At 49.3% G+C, this 27987-nt stretch overlaps 1 protein-coding gene across 1 annotated transcript; it reads right to left on the bottom strand.

The window, feature by feature from the left end:
* Positions 1-697: 697 nt before the first annotated feature.
* On the bottom strand, positions 698-18018 carry ZSCAN22 (zinc finger and SCAN domain containing 22). Its single transcript, XM_033224717.1, is given in 4 exon segments — positions 698-4429; positions 6922-7191; positions 7194-7374; positions 17940-18018. Coding segments are annotated over 3 exon segments (1479 nt in total). The 5' UTR covers positions 7324-7374; positions 17940-18018; the 3' UTR covers positions 698-3350.
* Positions 18019-27987: the final 9969 nt, after the last annotated feature.

Raw genomic sequence — 27987 nt, 5'->3', positions numbered from 1 at the left:
GTGAGCCACTGCACCCAGCTTCTTCAAATATTTTTTCTATCATCATAAAGAATGCGTTAGCATTTCCAAGTACACTTAAGATTTCGTCAGTTTCTTACTGTGATTCTGTTCTACAAGGCTCATATTATGTGCCCAGTTTTGAACTATTACATCTTCCTAATAGATTGTTTCTTTTATAAAAATATAGTGACCAGCCAGGCGTGGTGGCTCACGCCTGTAATCCCAGCACTTTGGGAGGCCGAGGCAGGCGGATCACGAGGTCAGGAGATCGAGACCATCCTGGCTAACACAGTGAAACCCCGTTTCCACCGGGCATGGTGGTGGATGCCTGTAGTTCCAGCTACTCAGGAGGCTGAGGCAGGAGAATGGCATGAACCCGGGAGGCGGAGGTTGCAGTGAGCCGAGATTGCGCCACTGCACTCCAGCGTGGGTGACCGAGCGAGACTCCACCTCAAAAGAAAACCCAAAAAACATAGTGACCCTATGATTCTTAAAACACTTTTGTACGTTAATGTCTGTTTTGTGCGATTAATGCAGCTCCATCAGCTTTCTTGAGTTTCATGCCTACTTTGTATATCCTTTTCTATCCCTTTACCCTCAACTTCCCGTATCCTTGTTTTAGGTGTATCTTTTCTAAAGAACATATGGCTGGTCCAAAACAAAATTCAATCTGTTAGAATTTGTCTTTACACTTGGTTTGAGTTCAGTCATGTTTATTGAAATTGCTGACATATTTGGATGTGTTGTCAAATCCCAGTGCTTCCAGTTCCTGGCAGTGTGACTTTGGTCAGTCAGTTACATTCTCTAAGCCACTTCCTCCTCTGTAAAACAGGGATGGTTGTGTGAGAATGGAGATGTATATAAATTATTTGGTAGACTGGGCAGCACACACAGGCTCTCAGTAAATTCCCTTTTTTCTCCCTTATCTCCTCCCCTTTTAGACAGGCATGGACAGACACGTCTCATGACCAAATGGGTGAAGATGCTCAGAGCATCAAGGGGATAGAGATCCAGTTCTTGTGACAGAGACTGAGCAAGTAGGGGGAAAAGAGATGCTGATGATTGCTGCGAGTCAGAGCCGGTGTGCAGGGCCAGGCTTTGGGTCAGGCACTATACAAGGTGGGTCCTGTCCCTGGTTTACAGATGAGGAGGTCCCAAAAGTAGCTGAAGGGACGAGTTGGCTCTGTAGCCTGAATTCAGGCCCATGCCTTTTCTGTTCCCTCCAGCCTGCTGGAAGCCTGTGCAATCATTTCACTGGGAATGTGCATCTCTGCTCTCTGAGTTTTCCCTTAAGCCTGTCACCCCTCAGTCTCTCAACCTCTGCCACTACCTCTGTGGCCATCTCTGCCTGTGTCTGGGACTCCCTCAGAGATAATTCCCCAAGGTCTCTGTCTCCCTGAGTCTTACCTTCATGTTGTGAACCTTTCTCATCAGTCTTTGTGGCTCCATTTACTCTTGACATAGAGGGAATGGGCCCCAAATACAGGGAGATACATAGGGAGAGATGGTGACAGTGACTAGTACACAATACGCCAGGTCAAATGGTTCCCATAAGATGAGACCATCAGAGAAACAGAGGCATGAAGAACAACACCCTAATGGTAATGAACAGAAGCTGCAACATCCAGTGATAGACATGGACCCTAAAAATAGGACAGGGATGCAGCACTGTTGAGAGGAGACCAGAGAACACATGGACAGAATGCTGGCGAAGACTAAGTCCATGACACCAGGTGACCTGGGGCCCTAGAAAAAGACAATACAGTCACATTTTATTGAGGCCACTGCATGCCAGGCTTATCTGGGTACTGGCCCCCAGGAAAATCAGATTGTTCTTGCTCTCCAGGGTTCAAGCTGCTGGGGAGACATCCATGTAAACATACATAAGGACAATGTGGGGCAGAGAGAGCATGGTGACTGCCTCCTGGGGGCACCAGTGACATTCATGTAAGAGACATCAGTCAGGGCCTCCTGAGTCTTGTCTGTTGTAGATACTGAGAGCAAGACATGGCCCCTGCTCTCAGGAGCTCACAGTATCATTGGAAAACACAGACTACAAGCTCTACAAGGAGCAAATAAGTAAAACAATGTGGTAGGAGTTGTAAGAGAGGTATCTAGGAGGTGCTCTGGAAGCAGAGAGGGCAAGCTGAAGTCGGTTCCCAGAGAGCAGGGAGGCTTCTTTGGGGGACATTTGAAACATCTTAGATGGCAAAGGAGAGGAGGGTTCCAGGCATAGGTACAAAGGCACATAGGTGGGAAAACGTATGGCTCCTTCAGGAACCACAGTAGTTCCGTGTGGCTGGTATATGGAAGGTGGAGTCTTGGTATGAGATGAGGCCATTTTCACATCACTGCACACACAGAAAAATGACAATATTCATACATGCATATGAAGATAACTGGAGAGGTTGCTTGGGGCCCAGAGCGGCCTGCATTTTGGCATACTTACACCCTGTTCAGGAAGCTGTGCTGTAGAAGGAGATGGGTTGGGGAGCTTTCCACCTTGGAGTGACACAATCAGATTTGAGTAATAGCAACAGTCCCCTGGAGAGTGATACAGGGGCAGAGAATAAAGGCAGGAAGGGGTCAGGAAGGAGACCCTGGCTATAATCCAGGCAAGGGGCAATGAGGGCTCACATAAGGTAGCAGTAGTGGAAAAGGAGGTGCATTCGAGATCAGCTTCAGGTTAAACCAATAGTGCTGGTGACTGGTGGGATATGGAAGGAAAAGGAGAGAGAGGAACATGTTGGACAGGTGTCAAGCAGCACCACTGATTACGATAGGAAACCATGAGAGAAGCAGTGTGGAAAAGGCATCATGGAAGAGGCAGTCTCACAAGTCAGCCTTGGAGTGAGGCACAGAATAGGCTGGAGTGGAAATAGTATGTGCCAAGGCACAGAGGTGGGCATGGCAGGTGTCCCTTCTGGGCTAAGCAGCAGAAAAGCAGGCAAGAAGAGCCACATGAGAACGAGCTACAGTCTGCCTACCCAGAGTGTCCTGGGACGCTGAGTTCTGAGAGACATGTACCTTCATTTGCCCTGGCCCTGAGAACCAATCCAAATCCTCAGCTCAGCTGCCTTCTCTCTGGGACAGCCCTGAGTGGGAAACAGAGGGTAGCGGTGCAGGGCCCTTCCGGAAGCGTCTCCAGCTGGCCTGAATCACCTTGGCTCATCAGGGTTCCTCAAATGCAGAGTTGTTTCTAGACAGCCCGAGTCTGCCCTCAGGCACCTATCATTTTGGCAGCTCGTCAATCACCCACCCTATTTGTGGCTCTTTAGGAACTCAGGGTTTCTCTTAGATGTTGAGCCTCCAAGAAGACGCTGTGCTGTGCCCCGAGGGTCGATTTCCGGTCACTGCAGTACCGTGATGTGGATCCGCAAGTGAACCATCAGGGCTGAGCTACGGCTGAAGGCCTTCCCACAGTCACTGCACTTATAAGGCTTCTCCCCCGTGTGGATCCTCTGGTGCTCGATGAGGGAGGAGCTCTGTGCAAAGGCCTTCGGACACACCTTACACTGATAGGGCTTCTCTCCAGAATGGATTCTCAGATGTCGGATCAGGGCCGAGCAGTCGCTGAAGGCCCTGCCGCACGCGTCACACTTGTAGGGCTTCTCCCCGGTATGGACACGCTGGTGCTGAGTCAGGTGCGTGCTCTGGCTGAAGGCCTTCCCGCACTCATCACACTCGTAGGGCCGCTCCCCCGTGTGCACCCGCTGGTGCTGGGTGAGGTGAGTGCTGCGGCTGAAGGTTTTACCACATTCCCCACATTCGTAGGGTTTCTCTCCAGTATGAATCCTTTGGTGCTGAGTCAGGTGGGTGACTCGGCTGAAGGCCTTCCCACATTCCTTACACTCATGGGGCTTCACCCCCGTGTGGACAACCTGGTGCTGGGCGAGGTGAGTGCTCCGGCTGAAGGCTTTCCCACACTCGCTGCAGGCATATGGTGTCTTCCGAGAATGGGTCTTCTGGTGGGCCTCGAGCGCCGAAGCACTCTGGAACATCTTCCTACACTCGCGACACTTGGAGGACCTCTTCCCTGAGTACGTGTATGGAAGCTCTGTCCCATAAGCATCTACCAGATCAAATTTGTCTTCTGAAGGAGCCTTCTCTTGGGAGGTGAGGTTTGGGCACGCACTAGAACTGTTCCTCGAGGCGCCAGATTCACGGCCATGCTGGTCTGTGGGGGCATCCTTATAAGGCCCTGAAGTTTTCTTGAAATGGATCTGTTGGGCGATAGACTTTGTCCACATCTCCCCTGATGGCCCAGACCTTCTCTCTGAGCTGCCCTCAGGTTCACAGGCCTTGTTAAAGGCAGGTCCAAGGGAAACACCTCCCGTGAGGGTCTCAGTGACCACATTTGATGGCTCTGACTCTCCCAGGTCACTCTGCTTGCAGCTTGCCTCTGTGGGCTCAGCTCCTGAATCCCATCCTGAAACAATCCGAACCACAGCGTCACTCCTCCTACCACACCAAGCCTCTGACTCTGCCGAGGGCCCCGGTCACCCTTTGTAAGGGGAGATGTGGCTCGTTCCTAACATCTGGCCCCAGTTCCAAGGGGAAGTTTCTCATTTGGTGGCTTGGATGACAAAGGGTGCAGGGCTGTCCTCCCACACCATCCAACACTGCATCATGGGTTCTGATTTCTCCTCCTCTCACCAAACTCTCTGTCTTTCAAGGCTCCCAATTTTGGCTCAAGAGTCAGAGGAGAAACCCTGATGTGGAACTGATCTGAAAGACAGAGAGAGAGGGAGGGTCTGTCCTTGTCAGGACCCTGAGCACATGCACCGCTGCAGGCTCTGATCTCTGTGAGGTTGCAGTTCTGTCCTTCACACTCAACACGTTGCCTCTAGGCCTGGATGTGTCCCAAGGTGCTCAGTGAACTCTGGCTGAAAGAGGGAATCAATCCAGATGCCCATGATGGTGAAAATTTCTGCAAGTAGAACCCCAGGGAGAATATGGCTGCTGGGGGTGAGTAGGTGAGGTACCCACCTGGCCTCTCAAGCCCGACATTATAAAGTACTATGAAGGCAGAGTGTGGTGGAGGTGCTCTTGGAGATCAGAGTGTGCATGAGGTAGAGGAATGCTCACACTGACCTGCCCTGGATGGGTGCAAAGGACACATCATCTGGCACATCTACTGGATGAATTCCAGGGAGGAAGCAGAGACAGGTGGAATACCCACTGCTCAAGTCCACAGTGGGGTTCAGCAGTGCAGAAAGTGGACTCAAACCCCAGCTGTACCACTTTAAGCAGTCCTGCCCTCATCTGGGACTCAGTCTCCCCATCTGTAAGCTATGGACGCTGTGCCACTGGCCTCCCAGGGCCACTAACCATTATCAGGCTCTTGTCATGTGCTGGGCCCCAAGTCCAGGGGGTGACTTCCATTGTCTCATTTCAGCTTTGACCTGCTCTCAAAAGGAGGTACTGCTGCGATTCTGTTGCACACGGGGAAACTGAAATCCAGCTGAGGGAAGGTGTTGAGTAACTGGTACAGGATCACAGTTAGCTAGTGGCCCAGGTGGGATTTCAGCTCCAGAATCCTCTCCTCCAGGTCCACAGGCAGCCTCCCCTGCTCCCCCAGCCATTCGCTTAGCCCCTCCTCCCACGTTCTTCCTCTACTCCAGAAACATCACACCACCTGCTTTTACCAGAACGTGTCAGTGCACATCCCACTGCAGGGCCTCTGACCCCGCCATTCCCTCTGCATTTTGCCCTTTCTCTGAGCTTTGGCCAACCCTGTGGGAAGATGGAGCCACTCCCTCTTTCCTCTCCCTGTCTCTGTGACATCTGCTTGGGCATAGACCAACCTCTGTTCCAGAGAGGCCTGTTTCTCCCAGAGCTGAACCAATTATCCTAACAGTTGCAGTTACCATGTATTTAATCTGTGCCAGGCACCGTTTCAGGAGCTGCATGGGTATTGCCTTGTATCTCTCAACACCACGAAGGTGGGCATTTAATCCCTGTTTTACCCATGAGTAAACTGAGGCACAAGGGAGTCACATGGCCAGGAAGAGAAGCAGTGGTTGGATCTACTGAGCCTTGATGATTCAGCTGTATCCAGACCCCACATTCCTCCTGCGCACTGCACGTTTCCTCCCAGTGTGTGGTATACCCACTTCCTATCTGCTGCCAACAGGCCAGGCCAAGCCCATCTGAGACGAGCCACCACTCCCTGCTCTGGACTGTCCCAAGGCTGGGTCTTCCCTGCATCCCACTGGACCTCCCTGGGTTGGGATGTTTGTGTGGGTCTCTCTGAGTAACAGTGTCCAGCTAAGCCTGGGGCAGGTCTGACTTACTCAAATCCTGGAGGCCAGCCCAGGGTGGGCACAGAGAAGGTGCACAGGGACATCTGGTATTTCCGTCTTCCCCAACGGCCAACCCAGGCACCCAGCCCCTCGTCTGGTTTCCTCTGAGAAACAGCCAGTTGCTCACTGTCAGGCCCTGGGATTTGGTTGGCCAAACGCAAACATAAGATCCCAACCAGGCCAGTGGGGGATCAGACCAGGAACCTCTTACTGTTATTACCCTGGGGTTTCTACATTGGTAAGATGTGAGCCTGGGGTTCCTGGCTATCTTTGTCCCCTTTGGAAAGAGAGCCTAAAATAAGAAGGAAGCTAACACAGAAAAAACCAACCAAGAAACAGAACAAGAGAAGAAGAGAGTTCTGATGCTGTCAACAGATTTTCTGGATATAGCCGTATCTGCTGCCTCCTTACCCTTCTTTGCTTCAGCCCACTTCAGGTCGTTTTTGGTCACCTGCAACCAAAACACACCTGTCTACAACAGTGTGTGAGAGTTAGGGTAAAGTACAAATGTGAGAATGAGTGCATGAGTAAACCCAAACCAGAGCCCTGTGCTCCCATGTTCCTGTCCAGTGTGTACCCTCAGTGTGCCACGAATCTGCCCACAGCGCCCCTTTACCTCTCTTGTCCAGCACCTGAGTCAGATCCTCCACCAGCACAGCGGCTTCCTCTCCGCTCTTCGGACTCTGGGCTCCCACCCAGGCTTGGATCTCTGGGGGCAGCGCACCCAGGAACTGCTCCAGCACCAGCAGCTCCAGTATCTGCTCCTTGGAGCGCGCCTCGGGCTGCAGCCACTGACAGCACAGCTCTCGGAGGTGGGCCAGGGCCTCGTGTGGACCAGATGCCTCCTCATAGCGGAAGTGCCGGAAGCGCAGGCGTGCAGCCTCAGGTGAGCAATGTGGTCGTGGCTGGATTCTAGGCCCTGGGAGAGGCTGGCTTCCTCTCCCTCCTCCACCTTCACTTGAAGGAAGCTGTCCTCTTCCCATGGCACTGGGCTCAGGGAGTGCTTGGGGATGGCCATTGGGCAGCAGTGCTCAGTGAGACACAGGATGCTGGAGCCTTGGAACTGGGCCTGCAAGAACGTCAGAGCTTCAGCATCACATGGAACCTGGGCCCTGCCTCATGCCTACAGATCAGGGAAAACACAGGCTTGGGGCCTGTGAGATGGGAAAGACTCTCACAAAGACATAGACAATCATAATAATTAGGACAGCACCCACTTGGTGCTGAGCACCGTTCTAAGCTACTACGGCTTGCATGTAGATTCATTTAAAACTCACAACACACTCAGGAGGTGGGACTTTCTAGCTATTTTATGGATGTGAAAACAGACACACAGGAGGAAAAGATTTGCCCAAAGTCCCTCAGCGAGTGAAGGGTTAATAGAGAGCTAAGCTACAAACCCAGGCAAACCTACAGCCAGTCTGTTTAAGGCGTGCTCCTCCCCCACAGAGCCAAGTCTTTCTCCCTCTGTCTCACATTCCCCAGGTAGCCACATGGTCATTCTCTCACTTTATTTGCTAATTATTTTGTAGTGTTTGAGATTGATACCTAATTGACTTTCAGCCTTTTCTCTTTTCTAATGCACACATTTAAGGCTATACATTTCTCTCTAAACACAGCTTTAGCTATACACCACAAGTATGCTATGTTGTATCTTCATTACCATTTAGTTAAAAATATTTTCTAGGCCGGGCGCGGTGGCTCAAGCCTGTAATCCCAGCACTTTGGGAGGCCGAGACGGGCGGATCACGAGGTCAGGAGATCGAGACTATCCTGGCTAACACGGTGAAACCCCGTCTCTACTAAAAAATACAAAAAAAAACAACTAGCTAGGCGAGGTGGCGGGCGCCTGTAGTCCCAGCTACTCGGGAGGCTGAGGCAGGAGAATGGCGTAAACCCGGGAGGCGGAGCTTGCAGTGAGCTGAAATCCGGCCACTGCACTCCAGCCCAGGCGACAGAGCGAGACTCCATCTCAAAAAAAGAAAAAAAAAAGTTCTAATTTCTGTTCAATTTCTACCTTACCCATTAATTATTTATTTATTTTATTTATTTATTTTTTGAGACCGAGTCTTGCTCTGTCGCCCAGGCTGGAGTGCAGTGGCGTGATCTTGGCTCACAGAAAGGTCTGCCTCCCGGGCTCACGCCATTCTCCTGCCTTAGCCTCCCTAGTAGCTGGGACTACAGGTGCCCACCACTGCACCCAGCTGATTTTTTGTATTTTTAGTAGAGATGGGGTTTCACTGTGGTCTCGATCTCCTGACCTCGTGATCCACCTGCCTCGGCCTCCCTAAGTGCTGGGATGGGATTACAGGCGTGAGCCACTGCGCCTGGCCCATTATTTTTAAAAATTTATTTTATTGAGATAAAGTCTCCCTCTGTCGCTCAGGCTGGAGTGCAGTGGCACTATCTCGACTCACTGCAACTCCGCCTCCCGGGTTCAAGCAATCCTCCTGCCTCAGCCTCCCAAGTAGCTGGAACTACAGGGGTGAGCCACCACATGAGGCTAATTTTTGTATTTTTAGTGGAGACAGGGTTTCGCCATGTTGGCCGGGCTGTTCTCGAACTCCTCACCTCAAGGGATCTGCCTGCCTCAGCCCCCCAGAGTGCTGGGATTACAAGCGTGAGTCACCGCGCCCAGTCCCATTGGTCATTTAAAACTCTCCTGCTTCATTGCCAAACAACTGGGGGTTTTCTAGGTGTCTTTTTATTAATGATGTCTAGATTAAGTCTGCTGTGGTTAGAAAACATGCTACGATGGTTTCAATCATTTAAAATTTGCTGGAACTTGGTTTGGGACCCAGTGTATGGTTAATTTTGGTTTATGTTCCATGAATAGTTGAAAATAATGCAAAGCCTTCTTAGCTATGGCACCAAAAGCATAAGTAACAAAAGAAAAAATAAACTGGACTTCATCAAAATTAAAAGCGTTTGTGATTTGAAGGACCACATCAAGAAAGTGAAAAAGCAGCCCACAGAGTGGGAGAAAATATTTGCAAAACATGTATCTGATAAGCGACCTGTATCTAGAACAACTCCATAGTAAAAAGATGAATAATACCATTTAAAAATGAGCAGAGGATGTGACTAGACATTTCTCCAAGGAAGATACACAAATGGGCAATAAATACATGAAAAGATGCTTAACATCACTAACAACCAGGGAATTGCACATGAAAACCACAATGACATAGCACTTCACACCTGCTGGGATGCCTAGAAGCAGATAACATGTGTAGGCAAGGATATGGAGACACTGTCATCCTCATATGCTGCTGCCGGGAATGTAAGATGGGATAACCACTGTGGGAAACACAGTCTGGGTTCCTCAAAAGCTTAAACAGAGTTACTCCATGACCTAGCAATTCTACTCCTACGTGTATACCCAAAAGAAATGAGAACACGTCCTCACAAAACATTATACGCAAATGTTCGTAACAGCATTACTCATAACAGCAAAAAAGAAACAATTCAAATGTCCATCACCTGATGAATGGATAAAATGCTGCATATACATACAATGGAACACTATTCACCATAAATAGAAATGAAGTACTGATTAATGCTACAAACATGGACGAACCTTGAACACATGATGCTAAGTAAAAGAAGCCAGACACGGCAGGGCGCAGTTGCTCACACCTGTGATCCCAGCACTTTGGGAGGCCGAGGTGGGTGGATCACCTGAGGTCAGGAGTTCAAGACCAGCCTGGCCAATACAGTGAAACCCCGTCTCTACTAAAAAATACAAAAATCAGCTGGGTGTGGTGGCAGGCACCTGTAATCCCAACTACTCGGGAGGCTGAGGCAGGAGAATCGCTTGAACCTGGGAGGCGGAAGTTGCAGTGAGCCAAGAGTGTGCCACTACACTCCAGCCTGGGTGACAGAGCTAGATTCTGTCTCAAAAAAAAAAAAAAAAAAGGAAAGCTAATATTAGTGTTTGCCAGAGGCTGAAAAGAGACACAAATGGAGTAGTTGCTAATGGGTTCAGGGATTTCTTTTGGGGATGATAAAAATGTTCCAGAGGCCAGGCGCAGTGGCTCATGCCTGTAAATCCCAGCACTTTGGGAGACCGAGGTGAGTGGATCACGAGGTCAGGAGTTGAAGACCAGCCTGACCAACATGGAGAAACCCCACCTCTACTAAAAATACAAAATCAGCTGGGCGTGGTGGTGCACGCCTGTAATCCCAGCTACTTGGGAGGCTGAGGCAGAAGAATCCCTTGAACCTGGGAGGCGGGGGTTGCACCGAGCCAAGATTGTGCCACTGCACTCCAGCCTGGGCAACAAGAGTGCAACTCCATCTCAAAAAATAAAATAAAAGTAAAACTTAAAAAAAAATAATGTTGGCCAGGCACAGTGGCTCATGCCTGTAATCCCAGCACTTTGGGAGGCCAAGCCAGGCCGATCACGAGGTCAAGAGATCGAGACCATCCTGGCCAACATGGTGAAATCCTGTCTCTACTAAAAATACAAAACAATTAGCTGGGCATGGTGGCGCATGCTTGTAGTCCCAGCTACTTGGGAGGCTGAGGCAGGTGGATCACAAGCTCAGGAATTCAAGACCAGCCTGGCCAGCATGACGAAACCCCATCTGTACTAAAAATACAAAAACTAGCCAGGCGTGGTGGCGGGCACCTGTAATCCCAGCTACTTAGGAGGCTGAGGCAGGACAATTGCTTGAACCCGGGAGGTGGAGGTTGTAGTGAGCAGAGATCGTGCCACTGCACTCCAGCCTGGCCGACAGAGTGAGACTGTCTCAAAAAAAAAAAAAAAAAGTGCATCTAATAATTGTTGGGTGTTCTCTCCCTTATTTAAGTCAGGCCTCTACACAAGAGATACCTTATCAGTAAGTCTCTGTGCTTCTACACTGCTTTATTTGCTCTTCACCACCTGATGTGTGATACACTTATGTGACTACTTGTTTATTATTTACTTGCCCTCGTTGGAGTGTCAGCACATCAAGAGCAGGGGTTTTTGTTTAGGTCATTGCTTCATCCCCGGTGTCTACAGAGTTGCTGGGCACATACATCAATAATAAGTTTTATTCAACACACCCCCATTAGGTGCCTACTCTGTGCCCAGCACTGTATTAGGAATGCAAATACGGGGAAGACATGGGTCCTGTGCTCAATGACCTCAATGGAAGGACAGTGGCCAACACATGATAAGATAATCATTATGATGGATATGGGTATAGTGTGCAACAGGAATAAAAGAAAATGGGAACAGACCGACAATGGGAACCTATTGGCTATCAGGCCACACTAGTCTTTTACATCTGTTATCCCATTCAAGCCTTAGCACCACCCTGTATGTCAGTATTACCACTCCCACTTTCAGAGTTGGGGAAACTCAGCTGCTAGAGTCATCTGGTCAGTAGGAACAAAGCTAGGGTTTGAGCTCAGGCAACTGTGAGCATTGAATGCTGGTCAGGGCCAGCAAAAAACTACTTTCTTTTTTTTTTTTTTTGAGATGGAGTCTCGCTGTGTTGCCCAGGCTGGAGTGCAGTGGCGCGATCTCTGCTCACTGCAAGCTCCACCTCCTGGGTTCACTCCATTCTCTTGCCTCAGCCTCCAGAGTAGCCAGGACTACAGGCGCCCACCATCATGCCTGGCTAATTTTTGTATTTTTAGTAGAGACGGGGTTTCATCGTGTTAGCCAGGATGGTCTCGATCTCCTGACCTCGTGATCTGCCCACCTTGGCCTCCCAAAGGGCTGGGAGTACAGGCATGAGCCACTGCGCCTGGCCAAAAAACTACTTTCATGTACTATTGGTGAGGGCGATCAATTAGAATATCTTTGGCAAACAATTTGGCAGTATGTTGTAAGAGTTTTAAAATGGCCAGGCTCTCTGTCTCAATATTAATTCTACTTTTCAGAATCTAGCCCCATTTCTAGATGGGGGTGCTACTGACATTCAGAGGGGGATAATACTTTCTGTTTGAAATTTTAAAAATTTTATTATTATTATTATTATTGTAGCGACAAGGCCTCATTATGTTGCCCAGGCTGGTCTCGAACTCCTGGGCTCCAGGGATCCTCAAGTGATCCTCACCTCAACCTCCCAAAGTGTTGGGATTACAGGCGTGAGCCACCACGCCTTGCCAAAAAGTTCATGTTCTTAATGATATGAGAAAATGCTTATGCTATAGTGTTAAGTAAAAGAGTCAGAATGGGCCAGGCACAGTGGCTCATGCCTGTAATCCCAGCACTTTGGAAGGCTGAGGCAGGTGGATCACGAAGTCAAGAGTTCGAGACCAGCCTGGCTAACATGGAGAAACCCTGTTGCTACCAACAATACCAAAATTAGCTGGGCCTGGTGGCGGATGCCTGTAATGTCAGCTACTCAGGAGGCTGAGGCAGGAGAATCGCTTGAACCCGGGAGGTAAGAGGTTGCAGTGAGCCGAGATTGCGCTATTGCACTCCAGCCTGGGCGACAGAGCAAGACTTCATCTCAAAAAAAAAAAAAAAAAAAAGAATCAGAATGAAAAACTGCATAGAGAATTGAGGCCTGTCTTTGCTATACCACTCCCACCTCCCCCAAAAAAGGCATTAAAAACACTGGAAAATATTAAGTTGTCCTATACATGGTGGGTTCCTCTGAGGTTGTGGGGCTATGAAGTCACCCTCATTTTTTTACTTTAAAAAAAGTGTGTGTGTGTATATGTATATATCTATATCTATATCTATGTAAAATTCACATACCATAAAATTTCCCCTTTCAGTGGTTTTAATATATTCACAAGGTTGTGCAGCTATCACCAAAATCTAATTCCAGACAATTTTCATCATCCTAAAATGAAACCTATTAGAAGTCACTCCCCGGCCGGGTGCGGTGGCTCAAGCCTGTAATCCCAGCACTTTGGGAGGCCGAGACGGGCGGATCACGAGGTCAGGAGATCGAGACCATCCTGGCTAACACGGTGAAACCCCGTCTCTACTAAAAAATACAAAAAACTAGCCGGGCGAGGTGGCGGGCGCCTGTAGTCCCAGCTACTCAGGAGGCTGAGGCAGGAGAATGGCGTAAACCCGGGAGGCGGAGCTTGCAGTGAGCTGAGATCTGGCCACTGCACTCCAGCCTGGGCCACAGAGCAAGACTCCGTCTCAAAAAAAAAGAAGTCACTCCCCATTTCCCTTCCTCCCAGCCCCTGCCAATTACTAATATACTTCTGTGGTTATTGATTTGTCTATTCTTGGCATTTCATATCAATAGGATCATAAAATATATTATATTTTATGTCTGGCTTCTTTCACTGAGTATGTATGTATTTTAGGTTCTTTTTCTGTTTTGAGACAGAGTCTCGCTCTGTCGCCCAGGCTGCAGTGCAGTGGCACAATCTTGGCTCACTTTGAGCTCTGCCTCACAGGTTCACACCATTCTCCTGCCTCAGTCTCTGGAGTAGCTGGGACAACAGGCGCCCGCCACCATGACTGGCTGTATTTTAGGTTCATTAAAAAACATTTTAATGGGCTAGGCGCGGTGGCTCACACCTATAATCTCAGCATTTTGGGAGACCAAGAGGGGCGGATTACTTGAAGCCAGGAGTTCAAGACCAGCCTGGCCAATACAGCAAAACCCCGTTTCTACTAAAAATGCAAAAATAGTCGGGCGTTGTGGCAGGTGCCTGTAGTCCCAGTTACTCGGGGGGCTAAGGCATGAGAACTGCTTGAACCTGGGAGGTGGAGGTTGCAGTGAGCCGAGATTGTGCCACTTCACTCCAGTCTGGGTGACAGAGTAAGACTGTCTCAAAAAAAAAAAAAAAAAAGAAGAAGAAAAGAAAAAGAAAAAAAAGTGTTAATGAACCTTAAAATGTTCATTAAAATTACTGTCATCCCTGCTACCCTTGCTCTTTCTCCCCTCCGCCAAACGATTCCCTACATTCATGGGTAACTATGCTCCGCCTTTCCTGGTCATTCCATTTGCTTAATGCCTGTGTATGGTGCACCTGCTATAGCGCAAGTCCTGTGTAGTGTGGCTCCAGGACAGCCCAGCCTCTCTGAGGAAACAGTACAGAGCTAGCGAAGACTTACCCAGGGCACTCTGGGAAGAGGACTTAGACTAGTACCAGGTATCTGGGATGACACCTGAAGAAAGTGGCAGCTAAGATGAGGCATGTTATCAGTACTTCATTCCTTTTCATAACTAAATAATATTTCATTGTATACGTATACTACATTTTGTTAATCCATTCATCAATTGATGGACATTTGGTTGTTTCTACTTTTTGGCTATTATGAAAACTGCTGCTATCAATAGTAGCATACAAGTTTTTGTATTGGCAAATGTTTTCAATTCTCCTAGGTATACACCTAGGAGTGGAATTCCTGGATGATATAGTAACTCTATGCTTAACTTTTGTTGTTGTTGTTTTTTTTTTTTGAGATAGAGTCTCGCTCTGTTGCCCAGGCTGGAGTGCAGTGGTGTGATCTCGGATCACTGCAAGCTCCGCATCCCGGGTTCATGCCATTCTCCTGCCTCAGCCTCCCGAGTAGCTGGGACTACAGGCGCCTGCCACCATGCCCAGCTATTTTTTTGTATTTTTAGTAGAGACGGGGTTTCACCGTGTTAGCCAGGATGGTCTCAATCTCCTGACCTCGTGTACCGCCTGCCTCAGCCTCCCAAAGTGCTGGGATTACAGGCATGAGCCACTGCGCCTGGCCGAGTCCAGCCTATGCTTAACTTTGTAAGAAACTGCCAGGCTGTTTTACAAATTGGCTGTACCATTTTGCATTCCTACCAGCTGTGGATGAAGGTTCCAATTTCTCTACATCCTTACCAAGGTATTATATACTACGGTAGTTCCCCTTATCTGCAGGGGATGTGTTCCAAGACCCTCCAGTGGATGCCTGAAACCACGGATAGTACTGTGGCTCCAGGACAGCCCAGCCTCTTTGAGGAAACAGTACAGAGCTAGCGAAGAGTTACCCAGGGCACTCTGGGAAGAGGACTTAGACTTATATTTTTTCTTATATACCCATGATAAAGTTCATAAGTTAGCCATAGTAAGAAATTAACAATGACTCATAAAATAGAACAATTATAACAATATACTGTAATAAAAGCTATATGAATGTGGTTTTTCTCTCTCAAAATATTGTACTATACTCACCAAAACTGAACACAAGGGGTGACTACTGTATTACTTTTCTGGACATTCTCTACTTCCCACAGTGAACTTGTTTTCTCTTAGGAAGAATACCCTGAATTAAGTGTAATCTCTCCTAGGAGACCTCAACACTTTGCTTTGGCCACATACTACTCCTTACTCAAAGACTTAGCCTCTCCGTCTCGCATCCACGACTCCCACAGTTTTAAGTATTTGCAGTTCTTCTGTTTCCTTTCCTTCAATGTCAGCCAGGACACTCAGTGTGCTTGGAGTCTCTGCTCAAGGAAGTCACCCTGGACAGATATGCAGGAGGCCTGAGAAAGAGCAATGGCCTTGGGCACAGGAAGAAGAGAACGTTACTCTAAAATAATACCCCAATCCTGAAGCCTTTTGGTGACAGCTGGTGACCTCTGGCAACCTCTGGCAAAGCTGTGTTTAAGCCCCTTCACTGCACTGTAAAGTTCTCTTGGGTCTCTCATAGCCTTCCTAAACCCCTTCTTGCCCCTGCTGTTCTTGAGTTCTGAAATCCCTCTCTGACTGATTCCTCTGGGCTCTCTAGGCCTCATCTTAGCTGCCACTTTCTTCAGGTGTCATCCCAGATACCTGGTACTAGTCTAAGTCCTCTTCCCAGAGTGCCCTGGGTAACTCTTCGCTAGCTCTGTACTGTTTCCTCAGAGAGGCTGGACTGTCCTGGAGCCACAGTACACAGGACTTGCCCTATAGCAGGTTCACAATAAACAGGCATTAAGCAAATGGAATGATCAGGAAAGGCTAAGCATAGTCACCCACCAATGCAGGGAATCATCTGGGGAAGGGGAGGGGAAGGAGGAATATGGGTGTCAGGGATGACAATAGATGCAGCAACAGCTTCCAAGTTCTCTTTTGCACCCCTGGAACACCTGTTCTGGAGAAATCCCTCATGACAGTCTCTGAAATACATGTATGTGAAACTTCCTCAGCCTCATCAGCCAACCTCAACTCCTAGCAGGTTGAGGTTCCCCATCCACAGCTGCTTTACCAACCAAGGAGGGTGGTTCTTTTCATTTCTCACACATGGCTTATACCAAGCCTGATAATGGTACCTACCTCAGAGGGTTGCTATGAGATTATGTGAGGCGATTTATTACAAGTGTCCAGCACAGGCCTGGTGCACAGTAAACATGCAGTAGATGTATGGATTCCATAGCCCCCTGCTACATATAAGCACACACTGGGGGACATATCCGTAAGCCCAGCTGAATGACCAATAGTCACCCAATTTCAGCTGCAGACATGGCAAAGCATAAATCCTCTCTCATATGCTTGGTAAACTGTTTGTGGATAGCCCAAGTTTTAGTCTCTCTGATAAAAATCTCAGTCATTCGTATATTAACACATATTATCTCAGATACGGTCTGTCAGCCATAGCCTTCAAAATACCCAGACACAGGAAATATCTCAATGTCACCTATAATCAGTCAAATAAACACAGGCCTGGCCAGGCATGGTGGCTCAGCCTGTAATCCCAGAGCTTTGGGAGGCCTAGGCTGGTGGATCACCTGAGGTCAGGAGTTCCGGAGCAGCCTGACCAACATGGTGACACCCCGTCTCTACCAAAAATACAAAACTTAGCCAAGTGTGGTGGTGGGCACCTGTAATCCCAGCTACTCCAGAGGCTGAGGCAGGATAATCGCTTGAACCCGGGAGGCGGACGTTGCAGTGAGCGGAGATTACACCACTGCACTCCAGCCTGGGCGACAGACAGAGCGAGACTCCGTCTCAAAAACAAACAAACACAAACACAGGCCCTCGCAGCATTTCCATCACACAGTATTATTCTGATCACAGTCATTCATAATCTTAGTCACTATCTCAAGGACACATAAAGAATATCAGTCACACTTGAAATCACACCGTCACACACTCACTTTCTCACTTACAGTATCTCACAACCCATCTACAAAGTCTCAAATGGCAACCATCTCTGTCAGTCACACACTCCGTGATTAGTGTTACACTCAACCTATCAGAATCACATACTCCAACCCGTCAGATACACACACAGGAGGTGTCAGACACAGAACTGTCTATCAGACACAATAACGGGTCCGTCCCACACCCTCCCAGGCCACTGGTTCTACATTTTATCTGTTGTCTGTCCGCCCGCTACACACTTCGCCCGCCCCACACCGGTCAATCAGTCCATCCGACACTCTCTCCGTCGGTCCGACACTCTCTCCGTCGGTCCGTCCGGCACTCAGTGTGTCAGTCTGCACCACATTCGGTCTGTGAGTGCGTCTACACTGGGTCCGTCGGTCCGTGCACACCCGGTCCGTCCACACCGGGTCCGTCAGTCCGTCACATCCTCTGCGCCTGTGTCCGGCACTCGCAGTCCGTCTATTCACGGCCCCTAGTCAGCCTCTCACTCTGTCCGCTGGGAGGTACCCCGTATCTTGCACTGGCCACCCCAGACGTTCGCGGCTTCTGGACCTGCTGTACTCCTCTTTGACCTGGACCAGGGCGGAGAACACCCCCGAAACCCACCTCACCAGCACAGCCGGCGGACCCTTCCGGAGGTGCCCGCAGAGACGAGCCAGCTTGCGCGCCGGCCAACCCGGACCACAGCTCCCAGCACGCCCCACGGGTCCACGCCCGCCAGGACTACAATTCCCGGCGTCCTCCGGAAGCTCAAGCGTACCCAGGCGCGGCGCCTGCTGGGAATTATAGTTGACGTTGGTCAGCAAGCGGGCCACGGGATCCCAGCCCCGCCTTTGTGGGACTGAGGTGGCGCTGAGTGGGAGAGCAGCAGGGGATGCGCGAAAGGCAGGACGTGTAGGTGAGAGAAGTGTGAAGGCTGAGGGTGACAGTACCTGTGCGAGGCTGAGGGTGAGGGTGGCTGTGTGAGGGCTGAGGGCTGAGGATGCCTGTGTGAGGCTGAGGGTGCCTGTGTGAGGGTGAGGATGCCTGTGTGAGGCTGAGGGTGCCTGTGTGAGGGTGAGGGTGCCTGTGTGAGGGTGAGGGTGCCTGTGTGAGGCTGAGGGTGGCTGTGTGAGGGTGAGGGTGGCTGTGTGAGGGTGAGGGTGCCTGTGTGAGGGTGAGGGTGCCTGTGTGAGGGTGAGGGTGCCTGTGTGAGGGTGAGGGTGGCTGTGTGAGGGTGAGGGTGGCTGTGTGAGGGTGAGGGTGCCTGTGTGAGGCTGAGGGTGGCTGTGTAAGGGCTGAGGGTGCCTGTGTGAGGGTGAGGGTGGCTGTGTGAGGGTGAGGGTGGCTGTGTGAGGGTGAGGGTGGCTGTGTGAGGGCTGAGGGTGCCTGTGTGAGGGTGAGGGTGGCTGTGTGAGGGTGAGGGTGGCTGTGTGAGGGTGAGGGTGCCTGTGTGAGGGTGAGGGTGGCTGTGTGAGGGCTGAGGGTGCCTGTGTGAGGGTGAGGGTGGCTGTGTGAGGGTGAGGGTGGCTGTGTGAGGGTGAGGGTGCCTGTGTGAGGGTGAGGGTGGCCTGTGTGAGGGTGAGGGTGGCTTTGGGAGGCTGAGGGTGGCTGTGTGAGGGTGAGGGTGGCTTTGGGAGGCTGAGGGTGCCTGTGTGAGGGTGAGGGTGGCTTTGGGAGGCTGAGGGTGGCTGTGTAAGGGCTGAGGGTGCCTGTGTGAGGGTGAGGGTGGCTGTGTGAGGGTGAGGGTGCCTGTGTGAGGGTGAGGGTGCCTGTGTGAGGCTGAGGGTGGCTGTGTAAGGGCTGAGGGTGCCTGTGTGAGGGTGAGGGTGCCTGTGTGAGGGTGAGGGTGGCTGTGTGAGGGTGAGGGTGCCTGTGTGAGGGTGAGGGTGCCTGTGTGAGGGCTGAGGGTGGCTGTGTGAGGGCTGAGGGTGCCTGTGTGAGGCTGAGGGTGGCTGTGTGAGGGCTGAGGGTGGCTTTGGGAGGCTGAGGGTGGCTGTGTGAGGGCTGAGGGTGGCTTTGGGAGGCTGAGGGTGGCTGTGTGAGGGCTGAGGGTGGCTTTGGGAGGCTGAGGGTGGCTGTGTGAGGGCTGAGGCTGAGGGTGCCTGTGTCAGGGTGAGGCTGAGGGTGCCTGTGTGAGGGCTGAGGGTGAGGGTGCCTGTATGAGGGCTGAGGATGAGGGTGCCTATGTGAGGGCTGAGGGTGCCTATGTGAGGGCTGAGGGTGATGGTGACTGTGTGAAGGTTGAGGGTGAGGATGCCTTTGTGAGGGCTGAGGGTTAGGGTGGCTGTGTGAGGGCTGAGGGTGAGGGTGCCTGTGTGAGTGTGAGGGAGCCATGCCACTTGCACACCCTCCTTCTGCTCCTGACTCCCAGGAAGGGCAAGGGGTTCACTGGCCTTGGGGTTCCACAGAAAGAGGATTCCTGATTTGATGCTTAAGAGCTGTGCCTCAGACGCCTACCTCTATAACAGAAAGCCGTCCACACAGACACCCCACCTCATCTGGGTACCTCCTCTGGACTTAGGCTGGGTCTTCATAGGCAGCCACAGCCACCTGTTCTGCTGCCCCCACACTGCCTCTGACTTTGGGCTTCTCAAGGACTTGCTATGTGATGCTGAGTTCCTTAACATGGGGATGATGTGTTGGAATGTGGCAGTGTTCAGGCCCTGGTAGCCAAATAAGGGGACCCACTTCCACCAAATGACAGCAGCAGCTCCCCTTTCTTGAGCACCTCCTGCAGGTCAGGCCAGCCAGCAAACACCTTTGGTGGTACTCTCAACCAATCAAAGGGGAGGTATTATCATTACTCTCTTTTACAGGTTGGGAAACTGGGGCACAGAGAAGTTAAACCAAAGGTTGTTTGGTAAAGTGACTGGCAGGTGGAGATGTGAAACTTTGTGCTTTCAAAATTACATATACATGTTTTACAGAAGTACAAGTGCTCAGTGAATTTGGTAAATGCACAGCCCTGTGTAACTAGCATTCAAATTAAACTCTAGAATGTTCTGTGAGGATGGAAAAGTTCTGGAGTTGTGCTGTTTAATATGGCACCATCAGCCCCATGTAACTCCTGAGTACTAGAAACGTAGCTGTTCTGACTGGGAAATGGAACTTGTAATTTTATTTGAATTTAATCGTAACTACCATATTGGACGGCGCAGGGCTAGGACATTTCAGCACCTTAGACAGCTCCCCTGTAGTAAGTAGCCCTTCCGGAAAAGGTGTCCCAGCCTAATTTTTTAAAAAAATTTTATTTTATTTTTATTTATTTATTTATTTATTTGAGACGGAGTTTCCCTCTGTCGTCCAGGCTGGGGTGGAATGGTGCAATCTCAGCTCATTAGAAGCTCTGCCACCTGGATTCAAGCGCTTCTCCTGCCTCAGCCTCCCAAGTAGCTGGGATTATAGGCACCTGCCACCATGCCGGGATAATTTTTGTGTTTTTAGTAAAGACAGGGTTTCGCCATGTTGGCCAGGCTAGTCTCGAATTCCTGAGCTCAGGTGATCTACCCTCTTCGGCCCCCCAAAGTGCTAGGATTACAGGCATGAGCCACCATGCCCAGCCCAGCCTCTTCTTGAACTTCATGCAAAATTATGTGCCCTGTTATAGTCTGAGGCCTCAGCTCCATGCTATCAGGTTTCAAGGACAGCAGCCACAGGATATCTATATGAGGACTATGTGAGAACAAAGTGAGATGTCAAGTGGGTGAGTGCTCTAAAGAGAGAAAAATTGATCATTCCAGCTGTACTGAATTCAGGTCCTAACAGAGACTCCCAGGAAGGAAGGGCAGATGTGAGGCCTTTTGGTCCTTCCCACAGAGGCAAGAGTACTGAACAGACTCTTTGGGCCCTGATTTGCCCAGTACCTACACCTTCCTCCCCATCTTATTCCTAAGCTGAGAATGGCAAGTATGATGGTAGAGTCTGTCAGATCTAGGATCAAATCTTCACCACTCTCTGCTGTGATTCTGGGCTGCTCACATCCCTTGGGGTCTGTTTCCTATCTATAAAATGAAACCTCTTGTGAAAAGCCTTTTGCTCATTGATTAATTTAAGGAATGAATTACATTTAATGAAGTTTTGGATTTTATTAATAAAATGTATGGACATGTGTTTTCCTCTTAGATAGGTACCTTTGTAACATCCTTGGTTTTCCCTCTGAGCCTATAAAGCTGACAACATTTGCTGCTTGGTTTTTTGTTTGTTTGTTTGGTTTTTGAGAGAGTTTCGCTCTTGTTGCCCAGGCTGGCGTGCAATGGTGCAATCTCGGCTCACCACAATCTCTACCTCCTGGGATCAAGCGATTCACCTGCCTCAGCCTCCTGAGTAGCTGGGATTACAGGCATGCACCACCATGCCCAGCTAATGTTTTGTGTTTTTAGTGGAGACAGGGTTTCACCATATTGGCCAGGCTGGTCTCATACTCCTGACCTCAGGTGATCCACCTGCCTCGGCCTCCCAAAGTGCTGGGATTACAGGCATGAGCCACTGCACCCAGCCTGCTGCTTGTGTTTTACAGAAGAGTTTGCCAACCATACTCTGATGGCCTGGGCAGTGATGGAGGGTTTAAAGTGAGGGGTGGCCTCACCAGTCAGGGGTAAAAGACCCTCTCTACCCAATGCTGAGTGGAGAGTGATGAAGGGGGCAATGGGAGGCAGGAGAACTGTGAGGAGGTAGTGGCCTAGAGCAGGCTGAGGAAGGCAGGGCAGTGGAATGAAGGAAGCAGAAGCAGGGTGTGTTTTAGAGGGATATCTGGTTTCTGAAAATATCTAGCCCTGTACCTGCCCCCTATACCACTGTGACTGCCACCCCACCATCTACCTCACCTGGCACCTCAGGCTCCATCACCTCACCCGCTGCTCTGTCTCCACATTGCTTGGCCTCAGCAGCTACAGGGTAGGGGGAACCTGAGGTCCCAGTCCTGGGCAGAGGTCCCAGGTTGCTAGTGCCTCTTGCAGAGACAGGTTTGTTTCCAGGGCCACTGCCACCTTCTCGTTGATCCTACACACCAGTGCGGCTCTAGGCTCCTGGCTTTGACTTCAGGGGCCCAGGCCTGGGATTCTGGACATGAAGCACGGCTAATGAGCACAGGCAGCAAGGAGAGGGAGTGGTCACGGCCATACACACAGGTGCTCCTGGGACAGAGAGATACCCAGGCCAGGCTCTTCACAAGCCCAGGTCCCATCCATGGCCTCCCCTTCCCAAGTTAAAAATACACATCCACACAAACACCTGTACATGAATGTTCACAGCAGTAGCATTTATAATATCAGAAGAGTTGGCAACAACCCCAATGCCTATGAACTAATGAGTAAACAAACTGTGGTATATCCGTACAATGGAGTATTTTTTTTTTTTTTTTTTTTTTTGAGATGGAGTCTTGCTCTGTCGCCCAGGCTGGAGTGCAGCGGCACAATCTCAGCTCACTGAAGCCTCCGTCTCCTGTGTTCACGCCATTCTCCTGCCTCAGCCTCCCGAGTAGCTGGGACTGTAGGCGCTCACCACTACGCCCGGCTAATTTTTTGTATTCTTTAGTAGAGACGGGGTTTCACTGTGTTAGCCAGGATGGTCTCGATCTCCTGACCTCATAATCCGCCCACCTCGGCCTCCTAAAGTGCTGGGATTACAGGCATGAGCCACCACACCTGGCCTACAATGGAGTATTATTCAGCCATAAAGAAGAATGAAAAACTGATACATGCTACAACATGGATGAACTCTGAAAACATGTTCAGTGGTAAAATGCCAGACACAGGAAACCACATATCGTATAACTTCATTTATATGAAGTATCCAGAAGAGGCAAATCTAGACACATAACGTGGATTAGTGGTTGCCAGAGGCTGGAGGAAGAGCAAATAGGCAGTGATGATAACAGGTATAAGGGATACTCACACACCTGAGGTCACACCTGCACAGACAGGTGGCATCAACACATGCAGGACTGTCACAGTTGCTTCTGGACCGAATGAAGGAGGACAAATGCAGAAACGAGACAAAGACAAAAGGATCTGTTTGAAAGAAGGGGTCAGGGGGCTCCTTGATTCTAGGGAACAAGAGCCCTGAGCTTTTACAGCCCTTCATATTTATTAGGTAGAGTGAATAGGGAAGAAGGGGTAACTGTCAATCAGCTATTTAACACAGGCCCACGATTGCTTTCTTTGTTCAACAGGTTCTAGATGTTCCTGTAGATAACCTCAAGGAGCATGGGACCTGGGACATGACTGCCCCCAGCATTCCTTCTGGTGGCAGACACAGTTTGTCAGTTTGCCAGCATCTTGCTTTCATGAGAACAGTTTGCTGTTCGCTCATAGAGCCTCCAGTGGTATACTGAGTTGGTCACGACCCTCATTCCTTCGGCCTCCAACATCTCTCCCTTTTTGTTTTTGCATTAATTGAATAAAGGTAATTGCAGGCTGTGCAGCTTTCAATTGCTGGTTGGTGGTTCACCCGATCCTATAGACTATGAGCAAAAAAACAGAGACATAACAGCATTATTCTTCTAAAAGAGACATTAAGGTTATATTTAAGTAGGTCCAGGGGTTGAGGCTTTCTAAGTCCTGCTGGAATTCTGTTTAAGCTTCTAAAAGAGGGCTGTTATTTTTGAGTTTGCTTATTCAAGTTAAGAATTTTACTCTGTAAGTTACTGGTATCAAAAGTAATATTGGATGTAAAAGCTCCCTGCAAATGAGCTTTTACAAGGTTCCATGGATATTCACTTTGGTTCTATTCCAAATTGATCACACAAATATGAATATGATTGAAATGACAGTGCAATTGCTGCTGCAATTGCAAACTTTGTACCTGCTTTCCCAGCCACAGAACAGTAGTCTTCAACACTGCTACCTTTGTTTGTAATTCGGTATTAATTTTATTTTGAGGCATCCATGCCTGGTTGGCTGTACGTGTCCAATTTTCTACATAATGGGCTGTTTGAATAGAACTATGTAGTGCTACTGAGGACACTACAACCGAGGTTATTAGTGTGACAGATTACAGTAAAAATTACCATGTTTAAGACTTTATGTGCACGAGGAGTGAGCTGGGTAAGGAGTTTTACAAAATGTAAAGCAGGGGTGGTAGCCCAAGGTTTGGACAAATTGACAGGGATCCATAACCCAGGAATATGACCCAGAATTATTAGAGTGGGGATGTTGTGTGTTTGTATTGTGCTATGATTGAGGCAGTGATACAGTTGACAAGAGTCACAAGTCAGTTGGGTGATGTTTACTTGGAGTTGCTCCTTCTTAGATGCTAGAAAAACATAGGGATTAAAAACACAAACCAGCCAGGTGTGGTGGCTCACGCCTGTAATCCCAGCACTTTGGGAGGCCAAGGCAGGTGGATCACCAGGTCAGGAGTTCAAGAGCAGCCTGGCCAAGATGTTGAAATCCGATTTCTACTAAAAATACAAAAAACAAAAAATAGCCTGGTGTGGTGGTGGGCACCTATAATTCCAGCTACTCGGGAGGCTGAGGCAGAGAACTGCTTGAACCTGGGAGGCAGAGGCTGCAGTGACCCGAGATCGTGCCACTGCACTCCAGCCTGGGTGACACAGCGAGATTCCATCTCAAACAACCACAACAAAAACAAAAAAACCCCACAAACCGTAAATTGGTAATATTTTTTACAAAGGTAATACTAAAACTGTGTTGAGTAATATTACTATTATTGGATAATGTTCTGACCCAGATGCTGTTATTCATAAATGGGAGTGTTGCTTTCCATATTGATTCCTGAATTGGGCCTCTTTTTCCTAGATGATGCCACTAAGGTAAGGCCGGGCTAAAGCCTGTCCCGTGCCAAGCAAGTTGTGCAGCCAACTGGGGGACTGAATCCCAGTGTGATGTGGCGAAGAGGTGTTGAAAGTCCGCCACCAGTGCCAGTGAAGTTTGTGCCAAGAGATCTGATTTTCATCTCTCCCATCTAAATGGCCACGGGGACCCCAGTCAATGTTTCCCATTCACACAGAGTTGTCTGGCCAAGGGGCCAAGACACTGGGTCCAAGGAGGGGGGTGAGAAATATCAAAGGGAGCCCATTCCGTATAATCAATACAATTTGAGTGATGGGGCCGGGAGTGATTGGTGAACATACCAGTAACATTAATGGAGCTGAGGCCTAATGAATACATAATTTTTCTGTGGTGACTTCACCATGCCTAAGATTGGACTGCAAGACAGCTGCAGTTGAGTGACATATCCATGGTGATACATAAAGGGAGTCCTTCCAATGGGGCGGTGTAATTGATGCTATTGTTCTGTGTCAGGGGGAGTTAGGGGTCCTGGTGCCCACGCTCCCTGATCATGATATATTTCAGGAGGAGTGTCACTCCAGAGTACCAATCGCACTGCTGGTGGGTTAGGAACATATGCCCAATATGTTTTTGCCTCTACACAGGGGAAACATACCGCACAGGACACTACAGCTAGCATGGCCAAGAACATGGAGTCAGGGGTTTTTGCCTGACCCTGGCGCTCCAGCAGTTTCTCAGCTTCCTGTGTGGTTTTCTTGATCTGTCCCCATGTTATGGGGTTGGATGTCACTGTGACTCCGGTCGGCCCTTGTTCTGTCTTCGCATTCAGATTCCGCTGGCTCATGGCTCGTACTGGAGGGAACAGGCCCATGGATGAATACCATGGATCCCTCTGGTCTCCCATTCCATGGTCACATACACCTGGAGGGCACCCACATGGTTTGTCCATCTCCTGTAAAACATAAGCATACCCTCGTCCCCACGTCAGCAAATCCACCGGACCTTTCCATTGTCCCTCTTCCGGGGATTTCCATAACACTTTTGGATAAACTTGCCTCTTTTCCTCTAGCACTTGCCAGTGTCGTTCTGCTGGAGTCTTGCCCTCCATACCAGGAGTCAAACAATTTAAAGTAAACAAGGCGGCTGGGCGCGGTGGCTCACGCCTGTAATCCCAGCACTTTGGGAGGCCAAGGCGGGTGGATCACGAGGTCAGGAGATTGAGACCACGGTGAAACCCCGCCTCTACTAAAAATACAAAAAATTAGCCGGGTGCGGTGGCGGGCGCCTGTAGTCCCAGCTACTCAGGAGGCTGGCGTGAACCCAGGAGGCAGAGCTGCAGTGAGCCGAGATTGTGCCACTGCACTCCAGCCTGGGCAACAGAGCGAGACTCCGTCTCAAAAAAAAAATAATAGTAGTAAACAAGGCTAAATGTAATTTTGTTTGAGGTGGTAATTGGTCTCCTATTCTCTTTTGTTTTTTCGACATACGTTGTAGTGTTTGATGTGCCCGCTCAATAATGCCTTGCCCTCAGGAATTGTATGGAATTCCTGTTTTATGATTGATTGCTCACAATTGTAAAAAAATTTGGAAAGCATGACTAACATAAGCAGGTCCACGGTCAGTTTTAAATTGTTTAGGGACCCCCATATGGGCGAATGATGACAGACAATATCATCAGACATGACCAGCTGTTTCCCCAGTTTGGCATGTGGCATGTAATATATGGGAGTAAGTGTCTACAGTTACATGAACATAGTGGAGTTTGCCAAAGGCTGCTCTCTCTCTATATGTAGCATTCATCTGCCAGATTTCATTTGGAGCTAAGCCTCATGGGTTGCATCCTTCCACGGGTGCAACACCAGGGATATGCTGGCAAGTGGGGCAGGCTTGTACAACAGCTCGAACCTGGCTGCGAGGCAGATGACACATAATGAGTAAGGGACGAGGTGTTTTGATGCAGTAAAGCATGGGAAGCTTGGGCTTGTTGAAATACAGAACTGATGAATTTATCTGCTGTATCATTACCCAGAGATAGTGGCCCAGGAAATTGCGTGTGAGATCAGATACGAGAAATATGAAAAGGGGCAGCATGAGAGCAAACAGCTTTTTGGAGTCTCAGAAATAGGTTAAGCAGTTCTGGTTTTAAGGTGCTCTTGATAGTGGCAGTTTTAATGCAACTAGCTACATTTATAACATAGGCTGAATTACAGACAATAGGAAATAAAGCTTGAGCTTTAAAACTTGAATAACTGCCATTAATTCGGAGTGTTGAACTGAAACTCTAGGGGTCTTTATTATTTGAGTATGTTTAAGTCCATAAATGGCTGTGCAGCTTTTGGAAGAGCTATCGGTAAAATAGGTCTGTCCACCTGAAATGGGTTTGTGATGAGTAATCACAGGGGGAATAAAAGGGTGAATTTTATAAAATTGCAAAATTTTGTCTGATGGATAATGGTTATCTATTATTTCTACAAAATCAGGGAAAGTGATCTGCCATGCAGTCGACACCTCCAGGCCTCAGCCTGTTGTTGGGAATCCAAGGTAACAATAATTTTATCAGGATCATATCCTGTAAGCATTTTTTATCTATGCCTGCCTATTGTTATAAGTTGTGTGACTAAAGAAAGATAAAGGGGCCGGGCGCGGTGGCTCAAGCCTGTAATCCCAGCACTTTGGGAGGCCGAGACGGGCGGATCACGAGGTCAGGAGATCGAGACCATCCTGGCTAATACGGTGAAACCCTGTCTCTACTTAAAAATACAAAAAACTAGCCGGGCGACGAGGCGGGCGCCTGTAGTCCCAGCTACTTGGGAGGCTGAGGCAGGAGAATGGCATAAACCCGGGAGGCGGAGCTTGCAGTGAGCTGAGATCCGGCCACTGCACTCCAGCCTGGGTGGCAGAGCAAGACTCCGTCTCAAAAAAAAAA

The sequence above is a fragment of the Trachypithecus francoisi genome, unplaced genomic scaffold (assembly GCF_009764315.1).
Source record: "Trachypithecus francoisi isolate TF-2019V2 unplaced genomic scaffold, Tfra_2.0 Lachesis_group12, whole genome shotgun sequence".
NCBI classification, from domain to species: Eukaryota; Metazoa; Chordata; class Mammalia; order Primates; family Cercopithecidae; genus Trachypithecus; species Trachypithecus francoisi.
Note: the sequence above shows the minus strand (reverse complement) of the source record. Positions and strands in the feature narration are given on the sequence as shown.